A 22,569-nucleotide genomic window follows, 5' to 3' on the forward strand; every position below is an offset into this window, starting at 1 on the left:
GGCCGCGATAGTGAAAGGCCTGCACACCGCGATGAAGAGCGGTCCCTGCACCGCGATGAAGAGTGGCCCCCGCTTGCCGTAACTAGAGAAAGCCCTCGCACGAACCAAAGACCCAACACAGCCAAAAATAAAGAAATAAATAAATAAAGTAGCTATAAAATTTAAAAAAACAAAAAACAAACAAACAAACAAAAAACAGTCCATGTAAATAAATTGGCACATAAAAAGTGCTGTATAAATTAAAAAAAAAAAAAAAAAAATCATCTTGTTTATCTTTTTTATTTTTATAAAAGAGAATGTTGAAGTACTGTATTTAATAATTTATTTATTTAAAGCACATGAGGGAAGCTAGTAGAATTACACATTCATAAGGTTCTTATACTGTTTATGAAGTCGTGTTATAGTATCTGATGGTAGACTGTGATAATATAAGGATGAATACTGTAACCTCTTGAGTAATCACTAAAAAAACTAGGAAATATAAATGTCAACAGGGAAGAAAAAATGGAATATTAAAAAAAATATTCAGGGCTTCCCTGGTGGCACAGTGGTTAAGAATCCACCTGCCAATGCAGGGGACACGGGTTCGAGCCCTGGTCTGGGAAGATCCCACATGCTGCAGAGCAACTAAGCCCGTGAGCCACAACTACTGAGCCTGCACTCTAGAGCCCGTGAGTCATAACTGCTGAGCCCATGTGCTGCAACTACCAAAGCCCATGCGCTTATCTAAGCCTGTGCTCCGCAACGAGAAGCCACTGCAATGAGAAGCCCACGCACCGCAATGAAGAGTAGCCCCCGCTCACCGCAACTAGAGAAAGCCCGTGTGCGGCAACAAAGACCCAAAACACAGCCAAAAAAAAAAAAAAAAAAATTTCAGCTGAGCTTCCGGCTTTCAGTAATGGTAGAGTAGTTTGGTTATATTAGCCCTCCTGCAAATAATGATTATATCGTTAGTCCAAAACTGTGCTTCCTGAAACAAAAAACCCCACACTCTTTGAAAGTACTGGTGAGTGGTGAAAAGCAGGCAAAAACTGGAGGGAAATTAATGCCTGGAAGACAGAAACTATACTGGGTGAGATTTGTGTATATCTGGCTTGTCTCTGAGGGCACTCCACAATTTTTGGGTGTGGGATCATAGAAAGCCATAGTATTTACTGGACAGTGGGGACAGAACACAGTTTGAAATTAGAAGAATGATGAAAATTTAGGGTGGAAATCCTGGGAAAGAGGGAGCTACAGATACAGTGAGCCTCAAAATCAATTTTAAACTCTGCAAAAATCTTTGGCTGACTACTCAACTATGCTTATACAGGGGAAGACGCTAGTAAACCTGGCAAAAAGCAGTAGCTGTCAGCTGAAAGAACTGAATGGAGAGTTCACTTGCAACTCACCATGGAGAAGATAACGTTTGGAGTTTGATCCCAGCTAAGTTAACTGCCTGCTACAGGAACATCTTAGATTCTAGAGTGTTTGCATTATATCATTCACAATGTCTATATACAGTAATAACAAAATAAAATAAAATAAAATTGCTAGAAGTGCAAAGAATTTGGAAAATGTAACCAGTAGTCACATTTTACTATAAGCAGCAAGAGGAAACCAGGTCATACCTTCACCACTTTCCTTGGAAACTCCCTCAAGTAAATATCCAAGTTTGTTTACAAACTCTGCTTTCCACATAACTGCAGGACACAGTTTCACAGAGCTCTGTGCCCGTACATAACAAGGATCCACCTTACTTCAGTTTACAATAACAAGTTTCTGACTTCCTTCTGATCCTCCAAGACCAGCTTTCTACAAGCAGTCTGTGAGCCCTCACTGCCTCTCCTTCAAGACCAAATTTATAATAACAGTCCGTCAAGGCATTTTAGATTTTCTTCATTATGCTCACTAGAATTCTTCCAGCCTCTACCCATTGTCTGGTTCCAAAAGCAGTTCCACAATTTTAGGTATTGTAGTAGCACCTCACTTCCCGGTACCAAAATTTGTATTAGTGTTTTATTGCTGCCATAACAAATTACCACAAATGTAATCACATCCATGATCTCACAGTTCTGTAGGTTAGACATTGGTCTCATGGGGTAAAGTTAAGATGTTGGCAGTGTGCTGTTGCTTACTGGAGGCTTTGGGAAAAAATCCACTTGCAATCTCAGTTAAGGTTGTTGGCCAAATTCGTTTCTTTGTGGTCATAGATTGTAAGTCCCTATTTCCTTGCTGGCTGTCAGCCAGGGGTTGGTCTGTGCCGTTTAAGGTAACATATTCACAGGTTCCATGGAGGAAAGCATGGACATCTTTGGGAAGCCATTTTGCCTGCTACAAGTACAATAACTGAAATGGATTATTTGCTGGATGGGCCTAACACCAAACTAGAGATGGCTGAGGAGAGTGAAAGTGTTAGTGAATTTGAAGATAGTGCTATAGAAAGTAACTAGTTTGAAGAACAGAGAGAACAGATTAAGGAAAAATAAACAGAGCTTCAGAGAACTGTGGCATAATATCAGGTGGCCTACCACTTGATATATAATTGGAATCCAGAGGGAGATGTGAGAGAATGGAGCGAAAAAGGTATATGAAGAAATAATGAACAAGTATTTCCCAGTATGCATTTATTCTAGAAGTGCAAGGTTGACCTAACAGTCAAAAATCAACGTAATATTTCTCATCTAAAGAATAAAGGAGATAAATCTTGATGCTAAAAAGCACTTGATAAAATTCAGTGGCAATTTGTAATTAAAAATATCTTTTCAAAGCAAATAATAGAAGGGAACATAATTATTCTGATAAGAGTACCAAAAAATCTACAATAAACTTTATACTTATTGGTGAACAATTAAAGGCTTTCCCTTTAAGACTGTGAATGAGACAGGATGCTTACTAATCCTGTTTTTTAAGTAACACTTTACTGGAAAGCCCTACTTGGTGCAATAAGTTAAGAAAAAAATAAAATATCTAAAGATTTGAAAGATGACATGAAAGTATCTTTGCAGACAACATGATTGTGTATATAGAAAATGCAAAATAATCTATGTATTACCTATTAGAATTGATACATGAATTTACCAAAGTTACTGGATAGGCTAATATCCAGAATCAATTTTATTTCTACATACCAGCAACTGATCAATAAGATACAATTTTGAGAAGATGGTGCCATTTTAATTAAAATCAAATCATTAGGAATAAATCTACCAAAAATTGTGTACATCTCTACACAGAAAATTATCAAATGTTATTTAAAGTAAGACTTGAATAAATGGAGGGATATATCATGTTTTTAGATTAGAATATTCAATACTATAAAGATAGCACATCATCTTATTTTGATTCATGAATTCAGTGAACCCTCAATCAGAATTTCAATTGGCTTCTTTTAAATACCAAACAGAAATGCATACGTTTGTGTGTCAAAAGACATACCAAGGATACCTTTAGTACTGTTTTTCATAATAGCCCTGAAAGGGAAGCAGGCCAAAGGTCCATCACTGGTAGAATCAAAAAATAAATTGTGGTATATTCATATAGTCAACAGTATGCAACAGTGGAAATGAACTTATTACCATTGTCAAATGTAACCACACAGATAAATCTCAAAGAAGTCACATACTAACAAATACATTCTGTATAGTTTTGTATAAATTAATTTCAGACTTAACTGGCACAACTAATCTATAGTATTAAAAGTTAGGATAGTGTTTATCTTTAGGGCACCAGCATGGTCGTGCTTGGCATGTAGGGGGCTTCCGAAGTGCTTGAAATATTTTCTTTATCATAGTAGGTTTGTTGTAATTCACTTATGATTTGCACATACGAGTTTGTAATAATTCACCTATGATTTAATTATCTATTGTATAACAAATTACTACAAAACATAACCAGATTAAAAGGATAATAAACATTTATTTTCCCACACAATTTCTGTAGGCCGGCATTTGGGCGTATCTTAGCCGCATGGTTTCTGCTTGAGGTCTTTTGTGAGGTTGCAGTTAAAATGTTGGCCAGGGTTGCAGTCATCTGAAGGTTTGATGGAAGCTGGAAAATCTGCTTCCAGGTAGCTTACTCACATGACTGGCGCCTTAATGCAGGCTGTTAGCAGGACACCTCAGTTCCTTATTGTGTAGACCTCTCCATGTTGCTGCTTGAATGTCCTCATGATATTGTAGCTGACTTCACCCAGAGCAAGTGATACAAGAGAGTACAAAGTGAAAGTCACAGTCATTTTTATGACCTAGTCTTTGAAAACACATCCCAACATTTCTGCAGTCTTTTGTTGGATAAAAAAAGGTCAGCTCTATTCAGTGTGAATGAATAGCGGGAAATAGTCGCAGGGGCATCTTTGAGGTTATCTACTGTATTAGTTTTCTAGGGCTGCCATAACAAAATCCCACAAACTGGGTGACTTACACAACAAATTTATTTTTTCACAGTTCTGGAGGCTAGGAAATCAAGGATCAGAGTGCCAGTAGGGCTGGTGTCTGGTGAGAGCTTTCCCTTGGATTGCAGATGGCTGCCTTCTCAGTGTGTGCTCACATGATATTCCTTTGGTGCATGTGCAGAGAGAGAGAGAGAGAGAGAGGGAGCACGAGCAAGCGAGCTCTTTGTTTTCTTTTCAAGGACCTTAATCCTAACAGATCAGGACCCCACCCTATGACCTCATTTAACCTTAATTACTTCCTTGGAGGCCCCATCTCCAAATAGGGTCACACTGTGGGTTAGGGCTTCAATATATGAATTGGTGGGGGGGGATGGGGGAATACAAACATTCTATCCATTTAACAGTTACCTCATGTATTTTTCTATATTTTTGTTATAATTTAATACAAAGTTAACTTTTAAAAATGGCTGATAATTTCTCAGGCCTGTACAAAGAAAGATATCTTTAGAGTAAAAAAACAAAACCAAAAAAAAGCACCAAATGCTGAGTAGAATGAAGGACAAAGATAAGCAAGCACATTCTAACAGTGAATTTTTTTAAAATATCAAGAATAAAGAAAAAATTCTAAATTTTATGTAAAGTAAAGATCATTTGACCCATAGTTTTACTTCAGGTTTCTCTCAGCAGCATTGCACGCAAGGCAGCAATGGAGCATTGTCTTCATAGTGCTGTAGGAAAATAACTGTCAACCTGGAATTCTGTACCCAGCCCAACTGTCATTCATCAGTGAGGGTGAAAGAAAGGTAGTTTCAAACGTAAGGGTTTACCATAAATAGTTAACCAATCACTTTGTAAGAATTATTCATATTTATTCCAGCACAAACAAATAGAAAGCAATAGTGGAATTTAAGAAGTAATAGTGAGCAATGGAATTCTCACTGTTTAGGTAATTCTAAATTGATGTTGTAAGTTTAAAATTTAATAACAAGCTCAAAAATTCCAGGAGGACAGCACCGTGATAATTTTTTTTTTTAAGGGAGCTTTATTTTTATTATTTTTGGCTGCATTGGGTCTTTGTTGCTGTGTGGGCTTTCTTTAGTTGTGGCGAGTGGGGGCTACTCTTTGTTGAGGTGCGCAGGCTTCTCATTGCAGTGGCTTCTCTTGTTGTGGAGTACAGGCTCTAGGAGCGTGGGCTTCAGTAGTTGTGGCACGAGGGCTCAGTAGTTGTGGCTTGCGGGCTCTAGAGCACAGGCTCAGTAGTTGTGGTACACAGGCTTAGTTGCTCCGTGGCATGTGGGGTCTTCCTGGACCAGGACTCAAACCCGTGTCCCCTGCATTGGCAGGTGGATTCTTAACCACTGCGCCACCAGGGACGCCCACCATGATAAATATTGATGTTAGATGTAGGTAAAAGCATGTTAAGGTTTTTGTGGTTTGTTTTTGTTTTTTTTGTTTTTGTTTGGGAGAAAGATATTGTTAGTGATATTAAACTTTGTCAAAAAATATATGGGTTAGTAACTAAGAATATAAATGGAATGTAAAGCTTTAATAATGTTGAAATAAAAATGGAACAAAGAAAAGTTGATTGAAGGTTGGTAAGGAAAAAATAATAAAGACAAAGTATATAAATAGAAAAAAGAAAATAAATTGGATAGAATTAAGTGTAAATGTGTTAGTTATCTCTTGCTGTGTGACAGATTAGCCCAAAACATAGCTGCTTATAGCAGACGTTTATTATCTCACAGTTCCTGTGGTCAGGAATCTGGAAGTAGCTTAGCTGTCTGGTTTTGGTTCAGGGTTCTTCATGAAGTTGCAATCAAGTTGTCAGAGCTGTAGTCATCTGAATCTGGAAGATTCACTTCCAGTTTCATTCATGCAGTACTTGATAGGCCTCAGTTTCTCCCTGGCTATTGGCCAGGTGCTTCATTTCTCACTTTGAGAGCCTTTCTCTAGGCTGCCTGGATGTCCTCACAGCCTGGCAGCTGGCTTCTCCAGAGTGAACTGAGGGAGAGAGCCTAAGATGGAAGCTGCAGTGTTTTATAACCTAATCTTGAAAGTGACATGCCATCACCTCTGATGCTTTCTCTTGGTCACACAGACCAACCCTCGTATAATGTGGGAGGGGACTACACAAGGATGTAGATATTCAAAAGTGGAGATTTGGGAGGACCATCTTGGAGGCTGGCTAGCAAACAAGATATTTCAATTATAATAATAAATGCAAATGGGTTTACTTACATTATTTTTTTTTTTTTTTTAACCATTTTTTTTTTTTTTTATAGCTACTTTATTTATTTATTTCTTTTTTATTTTTGGCTGTGTTGGGTCTTCGGTTCGTGCGAGGGCTTTCTCTAGTTACGGCAAGTGGGGGCCACTCTTCATCGCGGTGCAGGGACCGCTCTTCATCGCGGTGCGCGGGCCTTTCACTATCGCGGCCCCTCCCGTTGCGGGGCACAGGCTCCAGACGCGCAGGCTCAGTAGTTGTGGCTCACGGGCCCAGCCGGTCCGTGGCATGTGGGATCTTCCCAGACCAGGGCTCGAACCCGCGTCCTCTGCATTAGCAGGCAGATTCTCAACCACTGCGCCACCAGGGAAGCCCTACTTACATTATTAAAGGATTACTTATTAAAAGAGTCTCAGATTGGGTAAACAAAATAACAGACCTACTATACAGCCTTTTACGTAAGACACTTCCAAACAAAATGGCGAGGAAACATTTCAAGTAAATATGTCAAGAATATATGCTAGATGTATACTAACACAAAAAAATGTAGTTTAGCATTATTAGTATAAGCCCCAATAGGAATCAAGGTTTAAAGCATTAAAAATGACAGTGAGATTTTGTATTTTGACAAAAGTAATGGTCTTAAAAATGGTATAACAGGAGCGATCTTACATATATTTAATAACATTGTTTCAAAATACGTAAAGCAAAATGTTAAATACAAGAAATTAAGGTCTTGGGAGACTTTATTTATTTTTGGATTTTGAATTTTATTTTATTTATTTTTTTATACAGCAGGTTCTTATTAGTTATCCATTTTATACATATTAGTGTATATATGTCAATCCCAATCTCAAGGTCTTGGGAGACTTTAAACACTTCTCTTAGATGGCCAATCAAGCATAAAAACTTCAGACTGTAGTTGACCTGTATATCACTGATAACAAAATTGGCCTTGGATTTATAACCCTGTGTCCAAGAGAGAATACCTAATATTAATTCTTTAAAATTTTTAAATTGAGAAACATAATGTACATATAGAAAAATGCATAAAAGTTGTAGTTGTATACATTATGTCCACTTTCTGTGAGACACTCTTATAATGATCATATACATTAGGTGGTAGTACATTTCTGGTATTTCAGAAATGTTTTATGTATCCTTCTTGGTCATAACTACCCCCAGTAGAAACCACTTTCTGACTTTTATGGTAGTTATTTCTTTGCTTTTATTTAGATTTTTACCCCCCTGCGCATGTATCCCTAAACAGTAAAGTTTAGTTTTGCCTTGTTTTGAACATTCTGTCTATAGAATCATGCAGTATTTTGGGTCTTGTTTTTTTTTTTTTTTCCCCACTCAGTATTCTGGTGTAAGATTCACCCTTGCTTTTGGTGCAGCTCTAGTTTGTTTTAATTATATTTTATATTTCCTTGATTGAATACTTCCTAGTTTATTTATATTCATTCTACTATTAATGGGCATTTGGATTATTTTCTGTTTGGAGCACTTATTAATAATGAAATGGCTGTAAACAGTATCCCTGTACCTCATACCACACTGCCTCATTACCATAGCTTTATGTCTTTGTATGTAAGCATGCATTTCTATAGGGTATATATCTAGGAATAGAATTGCTAGATCATTGGGTATACATCTCTTTACTAGGTAACGTTAGACTTTTTTTCAAAGTGATTGTACCAATTTACACTCCAGCCAGCAGTGTGGGATTTCCTGAGGCTTGATACTGTCAAACTTTAAAAATTTTACTAATCTAAGGGGTATATTATATATTTTTTATTGAGCTATAACTCACGTATCATAAAATTCACCTTTGTAAAGTGTATAATTCAGTGGTCTTTAGTATATTCACAAAGTTGTATAACCACTACTACTAACTCCAGAACATTTTTACCACCCTAAAAAGAAACCCCCAACCCATTAACAGTCCTACTCCCTGTTCTACCCTCCCCTCAACCCCTGGAAACCATTAATCTGCTTCCTGTCTCTATGGATTTGCCTGTTCTGGACATTTCATATAAGTGGAATCATACAATATGTGGTCTTTAGTTTTTGGTTTTACTTACAATAATCTTTTCAGGGTTCATCTATATTGTAGAAGTATCAGTACCTCATTCTTTTTATGGGTGAATAATATTCCACTGGGTGGCTATACCATATTTTATTTATTCATTCGTCTGTTGATGGACATTTGGGTTGTTCCCACTCTTTGGCTATTATGAATAATGCTGCTATTGGCAGTCATGCATAATTTTTTATGTGGACATGTTTTCAATTCTCTTGGACATTTACCTGTGAGTAGAATCCCCAGGTCATAATGTAACTACGTTTAACTTTTCTAGGAGTGCCAAACTGTTTGACAAAGCGGTTGTAACCATTTTTGCATTCTTGCCAGGAGTGTGTGAAGTTCTGATTTCTCCACATCCTCACCAACACTCACTATTGTCTGTCTTTTTTTATTATACACACCATAGTAGGTGTGAAGAGGTATATCAATGTGGGATTTTTTTTCCCCACTGGAAAAGTTTTATTGAAAAAAAAATTATACAGATAAGTTCTTCGTCTGACAGCAAGAAAGGTTTTAGTTCCCTAACAAGTTTCACCATCTTTTCATGTGCTTATTGGGCATTTGTATATCTTTTTAAAATCCTTTGCTCATTTAAAAAAAAATGGGGTTATTTGTCTTTTATTGTTGTTTGAAATAGTTGTTAAATATATTTTGGATACTAGACCTTTATTAGGTATATAATTTGCAAGTATTTCCTCCCATTCTGTGGCCTTCCTTTTCACTTTTTTGATAGTGTCCTTTGAAGTACAGAAGTTTTAAATTTTGATGAAGTCTAATTTGTCTTTTTTTCTTTGGTTGCTTGTGCCTTTGTTATTATACCTAGGGAACCATTATCTAATCCAAGGTCACAAAGATTTACACCTGTGCTTCCTTCTTCTAAGAGTTTTATTTTTTACATTTTGGTCTTTGGTCCATTTTGAGATATTTTTGTATATGGTGTGAAGCAGGGGTCCATTTTCATTCTTTTGCATGTGGATATGCAGTTGCAATATGAGTTTGCAGTTGTCTCAGCACCATTTGTTGAGAGACTGGTCCTTTTCCCTTGAATTGTCTTGGCATCATTGTCAAATCCTTGTGGTTTTAATTTGTAATTTTCTAATTACTAATGAGTTTGAGAACCTTTTTCTATATTTATGAACCATTTGGATATTCTTTTTATTTAAATACCTATTGGAGTTTTGCCCTTTTTTTTTGTTTGGGTTATCCGGTTTATCCTTATTGATTTCTAGTTCTTCTGTATTCTAGATGTGAGTCCTTTGTTGGTTGTATAAGTTGCAAATAGCTTTTCCCACTCAAGTTTGTCTGTTCCCTTTTTTGATATCTTAATGAACAGAACATTCTTAAAGGTAATGTCATTCTTTTACTTTCAGAATAATATTTTTGGTGTCTTGATCAAGAAATGTTTTCTACCCCAAGTTCTCAAATGTATCTTCTGTACTATTTTCTACAAGCGTTATAGTTTTAGCTTTCATGTTTTAGGTCTATAATCTACCTGGAATTGTTTTTTGGATATGGTATGAGGTAGCAGTCTTTTTTTCCCATATGGATATCTAGTAGTCCAAGCACCATTTGTTGAAATACTTGTCTATACCCATTGCTATGCAATATCAACTTTGCCATGAAACAGGCATCCTTATATGCACTGGTCTGTTTCTGGGCTCCTGTTCTCCACTGCTCTATATTTCTCTCCCTGTACCAGCAAAACATTGCCTTATCATCACAGCTTTATAATAGTGTAGATATATGGTAGAACAAATCCTCCTCTCTTATTCATTTGCAGTAGTGTTTCTCAGTTCTTGTTTTGTATCCTTATTTCTCTTCTCTCTGTGTATGTATATAATTTTATCAGGGATTGTTTAGCTTTCCCTTCAGTTGAGTTTACCTCTTCCTGGGACATTCCCACCAAGACCATTAATAACAACCAAGAAGTTCTAACCTGGGCAATCTTATCCCCCAGATTTTTCATTCATTGGGACTTTAGGGATGTTTTCCACAGGCAGCTAGTGAGACCAACCATCCCAATGACTGGCCATGCTGCCAAAATGAGTCGCTTTTGGTCATGCTGCCAAATGACCTCTCATTCTTTGATCCACTTCCAGAAAGCTACAGTAGAAACCTGGCTTGATGCCCACCTTGCTATAACAATTTTTATGCAAATAAATACAAATATCCAAGCAAAACTCATACCTAACCTACTGGAGTAACATTCATTGGGCGAAACTCATAGACTGGTGCAGTACTAGTTGCACTGGGCTCCACATTGCCTTTTCATCCTAGGACAGTGTACAGAGGTCTGTCAGGACCATTTTTCTCACCCTGAGAAAGGGATTATGACCCTTGGGTTTTGAGATTTTTGAACTACTGTGAACAATTTTATGCCAACAAATTGGATAACCTAGAACCTATTTTGACGGCTTAACATAAATTTTGAGGGAAGCAGCCCTTCCCTGGCATAATCAAGAGGTGGGATCCAAACCTTGCCAGATGTATGACATGGCATGCTAGTAGTAGAAATCTCCATGTCCACCTTTACTGTTGGGGAAGCACCAGCCCCTCCTTTGGCATGATAGGAAGGAGCTTGAGTCCAAGCTTTGTGGGTGACCAGAATCGATTACACATTTAGCTGAGTCCAGTTGTTATGGAGGTTCATAGGAATCCAGCTTCTTTTCTGAGTGGCCAGAAGATCAGTTTTGGACAAAATGACCATACTCCTCACTTGTTAAACTCATTTATTAATTTTCAGAATTTCTCTGGCAATTATTTTTGATTTTGTATGTCCATTATTATAGTTGGCCTTTAAAAAAAAATTACAGTTTTTGCTATGAACTTCCCTCTTAGTACTGCTTTTACTGCATCCCATAAGTTTTGGTATGCTGTGTTTTTGTTTGTATGAAGGTATTTTCTAATTTCCCTTTTGATTTCTTCTTTGACCCATTGGTTGTTCAAGAGTGTGTTATTTAATTTTCGTATGTTTTTGCATTTTCCAGTTTTCCTTTTGTTATTTCTAATTTCATCCCATTGTGGTTGAAAAAGATACTTGGTATGATTTTAATCTTCTTGAATTTGTTAAGACTTGTTTTGTTACCTAACATGTGATCTATTCTGGAGAACGTTCCCTGTGCATTTGAGAAGAATGTGTATTCTGCTGCTGTTGGGCAAAACATTCTGTATATGTCTGTTAGGTCAATGTAGTTCCAGCCCACTGCTTCCTTATTGATTTTCTATCTGGATGTTCTATCCATTATTGAAAGTGGGGTATTGAAGTCTTCTACTATTATTGAATTGCTCTCTTTTCCCTTCAGATCTGTCAATGTTTGCTATATTTAGTTTTTTGAAAATTGTTTTGACTATTCTGGGTCCTTTATATTTCCATATAATTTTAGGATCAGCTTTGAATTTCTACAACAAAAAGCCTGCTGGCATTTTGATAGGGATCGCATTGAATAGAATAGATCTATTTTGGATAAATCAATTTGGGAGAATTGCCATCTTGACAATATCTAGTCTTCCAGTCCATGAACAGAAATTGTTTCTCCATTTATTTAGATTTCTCAGCAGGGTTTTGTAGTTTTCAGTGTGAAAGTCTTACATTGCTTTTATTAAATTTATTTCTAAGTATTTTACTCTTTCTGATGCTGCTATGAATGGAATTGTTCTGTTAATTTTGTTTTGGATTAATTGTTGCCAATATAGAAATCAGCAGTTGATTGTTGATTTTTTATTTTCACGTGTTGATCTTGTATCCTGTAACCTTGATATGGTCATTTATTTGTTCCATTTGTGTGTGTGTGTGTGTGTGTGTGTGTGTGTGTGTGTGTTATATTCCTTGGGATTTTCATGTACAGGATCATGTCATCTGAGAACAAATACAGTTTTACTTCTTCCTTTCCAAACTAGATGTCTTTCTTTTTTTCCTAATTGTACCATCTTGAACCTTCAGTACAATGTTGAGTAGAAGTGGTGAAAGCACATATCCTTGCCTTGTCCCTGATCTTAAGGGGAAAGCGTTAAGCATGACGTTAACCATGGATTTTATGAAGATGCCCTTTATCAGGTTGAGGGCATTCCCTTCATTCTCTAGCTTTTTTGAGAGTATTTATCATAAATGGGTGTTAGATTTTGTTGACTGCTTTTTCTGTATCTGTTAAGATGATCATGTGGTTTCTGTCCTTTTTATTATTAACTTGGTATGTAACACAAAGTGATTTTCTTTTTTTTTTCCTATTTTAAAAATTGAGGTTGAGTTGATTTACAATATTATGTAAGTTTCAGGTGTACAACATAGTGATTCACAATTTTTAAAGGTTATACTCCATTTCTAGTCATTATCAAATCTTGCCTGTATTACCTGTGCTGTACAATATATCCTTGTAGTTTATTTATTTTATGAATAGTAGTTTGTGTCTCTTACTCTCCTACCCCTATATTGCCGCTCCCCCTTCCCTCTCCCTACTGGTAACCACTAGTTTGTTCTCTGTATCTGTGAGTCTTTTTCTTTTTTGTTATGTTCACTAGTTTGTTTTATTTTTTAGATTCCACATATAAATGATATCATACAGTACTTGTCTTTCTCTGTCTGACTTATTTCACTTAGCATAATATCCTCCAAGTTCATTCATGTTGTTGCAAACAGTAAAATTTGATTTATTTTTATGGCTGAGTAGTATTCCATTGTGTATATATACCACATACTTTTTATCCATTCATCTGTTGATAGACACTTAGGTTGCTTCTATATTTTGGCTGTTGTAAATAATGCTGCTGTGAACACTGGGGTGCATATATCTTTTTTTTTATATAAATTTATTTTTTGTTTATTTATTTTTGGCTGCGTTGGGTCTTCATTGCTGCGTGTGGGCTTTCTCTAGTTGCAGGGAGCGGGGGCTACTCTTTGTCGCAGTGCGCGGGCTTCTCATGGCGGTGTCTTCTCTTGTTGCAGAGTGTGGGCTCTAGGCGCGCGGGCTTCAGTAGTTGTGCCACACGGGCTCAGTAGTTGTGGCTCACGGGCTCTAGAGCGCAGGCTCAGTAGTTGTGACGCACGGGCTTAGTTGCTCCGTGGCATGTGGGATCTTCCTGGACCAGGACTCGAACCCGTGTCCCCTGCATTGGCAGACGGATTCTTAACCACTGCGCCACCAGGGAAGCCCCGCATATATCTTTTTGAATTAATGTTTTCCTTTTCTTTGACTGTATCCCCAGGAGTGGAATTGCTGGATCATATGGTATTTCTGTTTTTAGTTTTCTGAGGAGTCTCCATATTGTTTTCCATAGTGGCTGCACCAGTTTATATTCCCACCAACAGTGTAGGAGGGTTCCCTTTTCTCCACACCCTCTCCAGCATTTGTTATTCGTGGACTGTTTTATGATGTCTGTTCTGGCAAGTATGAAGTGATATCTCATTGTGGTTTTGATTTGCATTTCTCTAATAACTAGTGATGTTGAGCATCTTTACATGTGCCTGTTGGCTATCTGTATGTCTTCTTTGGAATAATGACTATTCTGTACTTCTGCCCATTTTTAAATCAGGTTGTTTGTTTCTTTGTTTGTTTTGTTTTTCTTAACATCTTTATTGGAGTATAATTGCTTTACAATGGTATGTTAGTTTCTGCTGTATAACAAAGTGAATCAGCTATACATATACATGTATCCCCATATCTCCTCCCTCTTGCATCTCCCTCCCACCCTCCCTATCCCACCCCTCTAGGTGGACACAAAGCACGGAGCTGATCTCCCTGTGCTATGTGGCTGCTTCCCACTAGCTATCTATTTTACATTTGGTAGTGTATACATGTCCATGCCACTCTCTCACTTCGTCCCAGCTTACCCTTCCCCCTCCCGTGTCCTCAAGTCCATTCTCTACATCTGCATCTTTATTCCTGTCCTGCCCCTAGGTTCTTCGGAACCATTTTTGTTTTTTAGAATCCACATATATGTGTTAGCATATGGTATTTGTTTTTCTCTTTCTGACTTACTTCACTCTGTATGACAGATGCTAGGTCCATCCACCTCACTACAAATAACTCCATTTCATTTCTTTTTATGGCTGAGTAATATTCCATTGTATACATGTGCCACATCTTCTTTATCCATTCATCTGTTGATGGACTTTTAGGTTGCTTCCATGTCCTGGCTATTGTAAATAGAGCTGCAGTGAACATTGTGGTACATGACTTTTCTTGAATTATGGTTTTCTCAGGGTATATGCCCAGGAGTGGGATTGCTGGGTCGTATGGTAGTTCTATTTTTAATTTTTTAAGGAACCTCCATACTGTTCTCCATAGTGGCTGTATCAATTTACATTCCCACCAACAGTGCAAGAGGGTTCCCTTTTCTCCACACCCTCTCCAGCATTTATTGTTTGTAGATTTTTTGATGATGGCCATTCTGATTGGTGTGAGGTGATACCTCATTGTAGTTTTGATTTGCATTTCTCTAATGAGTAGTGATGTTGAGCATCCTTTCATGTGTTTGTTGTCAATCTGTATATCTTCTTTGGAGAAATGTCTATTTAGGTCTTCTGCCCGTTTTTGGATTGGGTTGTTTTTTGATATTGAGCTGCATGAGCTGCTTGTATATTTTGGAGATTAATCCTTTGTCAGTTGCTTCATTTGCAAATATTTTCTCCCATTCTGAGGGTTGTCTTGTTTATGTTTTCCTTTGCTGTGCAAAAGCTTTTAAGTTTCATTAGGTCCCATTTGTTTATTTTTGTTTTTATTTACCTTTCTCTAGGAGGTGGGCCAAAAAGGATCTTGCTGTGATTTATGTCATAGAGTGTTCTGCCTGTGTTTTCCTCTAAGAGTTTTATAGTGTCTGGCCTTACATTTAGGTCTTTAATCCATTTTGAGTTTTTTTTTGTATATGGTGTTAGGGAGTGTTCTAATTTCATTCTTTTACATTTAGCTGTCCAGTTTTCCTAGCACCACTTATTGAAGAGGTTGCCTTTTCTCCATTGTATATTCGTGCCTCCTTTATCAAAGATAAGGTGACCATATGTGTGTGGGTTTATCTCTGGGCTTTCTCTCCTGTTCCATTGATCTATATTTCTGTTTTTGTGCCAGTACCATACTGTCTTGATTATTGTAGCTTTGTAGTATAGTCTGAAGTCCGGGAGCCTGATTCCTCCAGCTCAGTTTTTCTTTCCCAAGGTTGCTTTAGGTATTCGGGGTCTTTTGTGTTTCCATACAGATTGTGAAATTTTTTGTTCTAGTTCTGTGAAAAATGCCATTGGTAGTTTGATAGGGATTGCATTGAATCTGTAGATTGCTTTGGGTAGTATAGTCATTTTCACAATGTTGATTCTTCCAATCCAAGAATATGGTATATCTCTCCATCTGTTTGTATCATCTGTAATTTCTTTCATCAGTGTCTTATAGTTTTCTGCATACAGGTATTTTGTCTCCTTAGGTAGATTTATTCCTAGGTATTTTATTCCCTTTGTTGCAATGGTAAATGGGAGTGTTTCCTTAATTTCTCATCATTAGTGTATAAGAATGCAAGAGATTTCTGTGCATTAATTTTGTATCCTGCTACTTTACCAAATTCATTGATTAGCTCTAGTAGTTTTCTGGTGGCATCTTTAGGATTCTCTATGTATAGTATCATGTCATCTGCAAACAGTGGCAGTTTTACTTCTTTTCCAATTTGGATTCCTTTTATTTCTTTTTCTTCTCTGATTGCTGTGGCTAAAACTTCCAAAACTATGTTGAATAATAGTGGTGAGAGTGGGCAACCTTGTCTTGTTCCGGATCTTAGTAGAAATGGTTTCCGTTTTTCACCATTGAGAACGATGTTGGCTGTGGGTTTATCATATATGGCCTTTATTATGTTGAGGTAAGTTCCCTCTATGCCCACTTTCTGGAGGATTTTTATCATAAACAGGTGTTGAATTTTGTCAAAAGCTTTTTCTGCATCTGTTGAGATGATCATGTGGTATTTCTCCTTTAATTTGTTAATATGGTGTATCACATTGATTGATTTGCGTATATTGAAGAATCCTTGCATTCCTGACATAAACCCCACTTGATCATGGTGTATAATCCTTTTAATGTGCTGTTGGATTCTGTTTGCTAGTATTTTGTTGAGGATTTTTGCATCTATGTTCATCAGTGATACTGGCCTGTAGTTTTCTTTTTTGTGACATCTTTGTCTGGTTTTGGTATCAGGGTGATGGTGGCCTCATAGAATGAGTTGGGGAGTGTTCCTCCCTCTGCTATATTTTGGAAGAGTTTGAGAAGGATAGGTGTTAGCTCTTCTCTAAATGTTTGATAGAATTCGCCTGTGAAGCCATCTGGTCCTGGGCTTTTGTTTGTTGGAAGAGATTTTTAATCACAGTTTCAATTTCAGTGCTTGTGACTGGTGTGTTTATATTTGCTGTTTCTTCCTGGTTCAGTCTCGGAAGGTAGTGATTTTCTACGAATTTGTCCATTTCTTCTAGGTTGTCCATTTTATTGGCATATAGTTGCTTGGCATGTAGTAGTAATCTCTCATGATCCTTTTTATTTCCGCAGTGTCAGTTGTTACTTCTCCTTTTTCATTTCTAAGTCTATTGATTTGAGTCTTCTCCCTTTTTTTCTTGGTGAGTCTGGCTAATGGTTTATCAATTTTGTTTATCTTCTCAAAGAACCAGCTTTTAGTTTTATTGATCTTTGCTATCGTTTTCTTCATTTCTTTTTCATTTATTTCTGATCTGATCTTTATGACTTCTTTCCTTCTGCTAACTTTGGGGTTTTTTTGTTCTTCTTTCTCTAATTGCTCTAGGTGTAAGGTTAGGTTCTTTATTTGAGGTGTTTCTTGTTTCTTGAGGTAGGATTGTATTGCTATAAACTTCCCTCTTAGAACTGCTTTTGCTGCATCCCATAGGTTTTGGGTCATTGTGTTTTCATTGTCATTTGTTTCTAGGTATTTTTTGATTTCCTCTTTGATTTCTTCAGTTATCTCTTGGTTATTTAGTAGTGTATTGTTTAGCTTCCATGTGTTTGTATTTTTTTACAGATTTTTTTTTCCTGTAATTGATATCTAGTCTCATAGCGTTGTGGTCGGAAAAGATACTTGATACGGTTTCAGTTTTCCTAAATTTACCAAGGCTTGATTTGTGACTTGAGATATGATCTGTCCTGGAGAATGTTCCATGAGCACTTGAGAAGAACGTGTATTCTGTTGTTTTTGGATGGAATGTCCTATAAATATCAATTAAGTCTGTCTTGTTTAATGTATCATTTAAAGCTTGTGTTTCCTTATTTATTTTCATTTTGGATGATCTGTCCATTGGTGAATGTGGGGTGTTAAAGTTCCCTATTATTATTGTGTTACTGTTGATTTCCCCTTTTATGGCTGTTAGCATTTGCCTATGTATTGAGGTGCTCTTATGTTGGGTGCATAAATATTTACAATTGTTATATCTCCTTCTTGGATTGATCCCTTGATCATTATGTAGTGTCCTTCTTTGTCTCTTGTAATAGTCTTTATTTTAAAGTCTATTTTGTCTGATACAAGAATTGCTTCTCCAGCTTTCTTTTGATTTACATTTGCATGGAATATCTTTTTCCATCCCCTCACTTTCATTCTGTATGTGTCTTTAGGTCTGAAGTGGGTCTCTTGTAGACAGCAAATGTATGGGTCTTGTTTTTGGATCCATTCAGCCAGTCTATGTCTTCTGGTTGGAGCATTTAATCCATTTACCTTTAAGGTAATTATTGATATGTATGTTGCTATTACCATTTTCTTAATTGTTTTGGGTTTGTTATTGTAGGTCTTTTCCTTGTTTTGTGTTTCCTGCCTAGAGAAGTTCCTTTAGCATTTGTTGTAAAGCTGGTTTGGTGGTGCTGAATTCTCTTAGCTTTTGCTTGTCTGTAAAGGTTTTAATTTCTCTGTCGAATCTGAATGAGATCCTTGCTGGGTAGAGTAATCTTGGTTGTAGGTTTTTCCTTTTCATCACTTTAAGTATGTCCTACCACACCCTTCTAACTTGCAGAGTTTCTGCTGAGAAATCAGCTGTTAACCTTATGGGGATTCCCTTGTATGTTATTTGTTGATTTTCTCTTGCTGCTTTTAATATTTTTTCTTTGTATTTAATTTTTGATAGTTTGATTAATATGTGTCTTGGCGTGTTTCTCCTTGGATTTATCCTGTATGGGACTCTCTGTGCTTCGTGGACTTGATTGACTATTTCCTTTCCCATATTAGGGAAGTTTTCAACTATAATCTCTTCAAATATCTTCCCACTCTGTTTCTTTTTCTCTTCTTCTTCTGAGACCCCTATAATTTGAATGTTGGTGCATTTAATGTTGTCCCAGAGGTCTCTGAGACTGTCCTCAATTCTTTTCATTCTTGTTTCTTTATTTCTGCTCTGTGGTAGTAATTACCACTATTTTATATTCTAGGTCACTTATCCATTCTTCTGCCTCAGTTATTCTGCTATTGATTCCTTCTAGAGAATCTTAAATTTCATTTATTGTGTTGTTCATTGTTTGTTTGCTCTTTAGTTCTTCTAGGTCCTTGTTAAATGTTTCTTGTATTTTCTCTATTCTATTTCCAAGATTTTGGATTATCTTTACTATCATTATTCTGTATTCTTTTTCAGGTTGACTGCCTATTTCCTCTTCATTTGTTAGGTCTGGTGGGTTTTTGCCTTGCTCCTTCATCTGCTGTGTGTTTTTCTGTCTTCTCATTTTGCTTAACTTACTGTGTTTCGGGTCTCCTTTTTGCAGGCTGCAGGTTCGTAGTTCCCGTTGTTTTTGGTGTCTGTCCCCAGTGGCTAAGGTTGGTTCAGTGGGTTGTGTAGGCTTCCTGGTGGAGGGGACTAGTGCCTGTGTTCTGGTGGATGATGCTGGATCTTGTCTTTCTGGTGGGCAGGTCCACGTCTGGTGGTGTGTTTTGGGGTGTCTGTGAACTTATTATGATTTAGGCAGCCTCTCTGCTAATGGGTGGGGTTGTGTTCCTGTCTTGCTAGTTGTTTGGTATGGGGTGTCCAGACCTGTAGCTTGCTGGTCGTTAAGTGGAGCTGGGTCTTAGCATTGAGATGGAGATCTCTGGGAGAGCTTTCGCCGTTTGATATTACGTGGGGCCAGGAGGTCTCTGGTGGTCCAATGTCCTGAACTTGGCTCTCCCACCTAAAAGGCTCAGGCCTGACACCTGGCCAGAGCACCAAGACCCTGTCAGCCACACAGCTCAGAAGAAAAGGGAGAAAAAAAAGAAAGAAAGAAAAAATAAAATAAAATGAAGTTATTAAAATAAAAAATATAAAAATTATTCAAAATAAAAAAAAATAATAAAAAAAAGAAAGAAGAGAGCAACCAAACCAATAAACAAATCCACCAATGATAATAAGCAGTAAAAACTATGCTAAAAAAAAAAACGTGGACAGACAGAACCCTAGGACAAATGGTAAAGGCAAAGGTATACAGACAAAATCACACAAAGAAACATACACGTACACACTCACAAAGAGAGAAAAAGGAAAAAAATATATATAAAAGGAAGAGAGCAACCAAATCAATAAACAAATCTACCAATGATAATAAGCACTAAGTACTAAACTAAGATAAACATAAAATCAGAAACAAATAAGATGCAGAAAGCAAACCCCATTCTACAGTTGCTCCCAAAGTCCACCACCTCAATTTTGGGATAATTCATTGTCTATTCAGGTTTTCCACAGATGCAGGGTACATCAAGTTTATTGTGGAGATTTAATCTGCTGCTCCTGAGGCTGCTTGGAGAAATTTCCCTTTCTCTTCTTTGTTCACACAGCTCCTGGGGTTCAGCTTTGGATTTGGCCCTGCCTCTGCATTTAGGTCGCCTGAGGGCTTCTGTTCCCTTTTGGGAAGTCTGAGGTCTTCTGCCAGTGTTCAGTAGGTGTTCTGTAGGAGTTGTTCCACATTTAGATGTATTTTTGATGTATTTGTGGGGAGGAAGGTGATCTCCACGTCTTACTCCTCTGCCATCTTGAAGGTCCTCATGATTTTCTGATGTTAAATCAATTTTGTTTGCATGCTTGGGAAAAATGCTACTTGATTATGATATATAATTCTTTTTATGTATTGGTGGATTCAGTTTGCTGATATTTTGTTAAGGAGTTCATATGTCTATGTCAGGAGGGATATTGGTCTGTTGTTTTCTGAGAATTTGTCAGGCTTTGTTATCCAGGTAATAATGGCATCACATCATTAGCTGGGAGGTAGTGTACCCTCATTTATGTTATAAAAGAGTTTGTGAAGGATTGGTATTATTTCTTTAAATATTTGATAGAATTAACCAATGAAGCTGTTGTGACCTTTGCTTTTTTTGAGGGAAGATTTTAAGTAACTAACTTATAGGTCTGTTTAGATTCTATATTTCTTTGTAAGTCAGGTTTGGTAGTTTGGTATTTCTAGGAATTTTGCCATTTCATCTAAGTTATCTAATTTGTTGGCATATAGTTGTTTATAATATTCTCTTATAATCATTTAAATTCCTTTAGGGTCAGTAGTGTTGTCCTTTACTTCATTCCTGATTTTGGTAATTTGTATTCCTTTGCTTTTTTTTTTTTTTCCTTGTTTAGTCTAGCTAAAGTTTTGTCAATTTTGTTGAATTTTTTCAAAGAACTAACTTTGTGTTTCGTTCATTTTTCTTTCATTGTTATTTTTCTGTATTCTAGTCCATTGATCTTTTCTCCGATCTTTATTTACTTTCTTGCTGTGGACTTGGTTTACTCTTCTTTTTCTAATTTCTTTATTGTGGATACTTAGGTTACTGATTTGAGACCTTTCTTCTTTTCTGGTATAGGTGTTTAGAGCTATAAATTTCCGTCCAAGCATTGTTTTAGCTACATCTCATAAATTTTGATTACTGTGTTTCTGTTTCCGATTTTTTCTTGTTTTCCATTTGATTTATTCTGGATACATGGGTTACTTAGAAATAAGTTGTTTAATTTCCAAATATTGGGGATTTCCCTTATTTTCTGTTGCTAATTTATAATTTAATTCAGTCGTGGTTGGGGAATATGCTTTGATGATTTCTATCCTTTTAAATGTATTGAGACTTGTTTTATGACTGGCATTTAATCTGTCTTTGAGAACTGTCCATATGCACTTGAAAAGAATGTATTTTATAGTCACTGGGTTGAATGTTCTAGGTTGAGTTGAGGAATTAAATTGTTCAAGTCCTCTATATCCTTGATGATTTTGTCTAGTTGTTCTATCAGCTCTTGGGTAGGTATAGACATCTCCAGCTATTATTGTTAAAAGATCTATTTCTCCTTTAGTGTTAGGTTTTGCTTCATATATTTTGAGGCTCTGTTGTTAAGTGTGTATATGTTTATCATTGTTATATCATCCTGATGTATTGAGCAGCTTCTCATTATGTCTCTTTTTGTCTCTTGTAATATTTTGTCTTAAATTCTCTGTCTGATATTAATATAGCCACTCCTGATCTCTTACGATTAGTTTGCATGGCATATTTTTTCCCATCATTTTACTTTCATCTCATTTGTATCTTTTAATCTAATTTGTATCTCTTGTAGATGGCACATAGTTTGAGCTTGCTTTTTTATCCTGTCTGGTAATCTCTATCTTTTGGTTGGGGTGTTTAGACCTTTCCCATTTAATATAATTATTGACATGGTTGTATTTACCTTCGCCATTTTGCTGTTTTTTCTATAGAAGTCTTTTTTGTTCCTCTCTTCCTCTTTGACTGCCTTCTTTTGTGTTAAATAAAATTTTCATTGAATCATTTTAATTTCTCTGTCAATATTTTTACTGTTTTAAAAAGTTGTTTCTCTGGGGATTAGAATATGCATTTTAATTTACCACAATCTACTTCAGATTAAGACTAATTTAATTTTAGTAAAATATAGAATCTTTGCTGCAGTATAGTTCTGTACTCTCCCTGCTCCTGTTTGCTATTATTGTC

The 22,569-nt window shown here is 36.6% G+C and overlaps 2 protein-coding genes across 7 annotated transcripts in view; one reads left to right on the forward strand and one right to left on the reverse strand.

The window, feature by feature from the left end:
* COPG2 (COPI coat complex subunit gamma 2) overlaps positions 1-22,569 on the forward strand; it is a 140,073-nt gene that overhangs the window by 41,488 nt on the left and 76,016 nt on the right. The gene's annotated exons all lie outside the window — the stretch shown is intronic.
* MEST (mesoderm specific transcript) overlaps positions 1-22,569 on the reverse strand; it is a 129,356-nt gene that overhangs the window by 3,993 nt on the left and 102,794 nt on the right. The window contains exon 13 of one of the 2 annotated variants that reach the window (XM_057550125.1): positions 4,085-4,164. The exons of the other annotated variant lie outside the window; for it this stretch is intronic. Within the exon in view, the coding sequence (XP_057406108.1) occupies positions 4,100-4,164 (65 nt within the window). The 3' untranslated portion in view covers positions 4,085-4,099. Of the gene's footprint in view, positions 1-4,084; positions 4,165-22,569 lie in introns of those variants that run through there. 2 annotated transcript variants of the gene reach the window in all.

Source organism: Balaenoptera acutorostrata, chromosome 7 (assembly GCF_949987535.1).
Source record: "Balaenoptera acutorostrata chromosome 7, mBalAcu1.1, whole genome shotgun sequence".
Taxonomy (NCBI): domain Eukaryota; kingdom Metazoa; phylum Chordata; class Mammalia; order Artiodactyla; family Balaenopteridae; genus Balaenoptera; species Balaenoptera acutorostrata.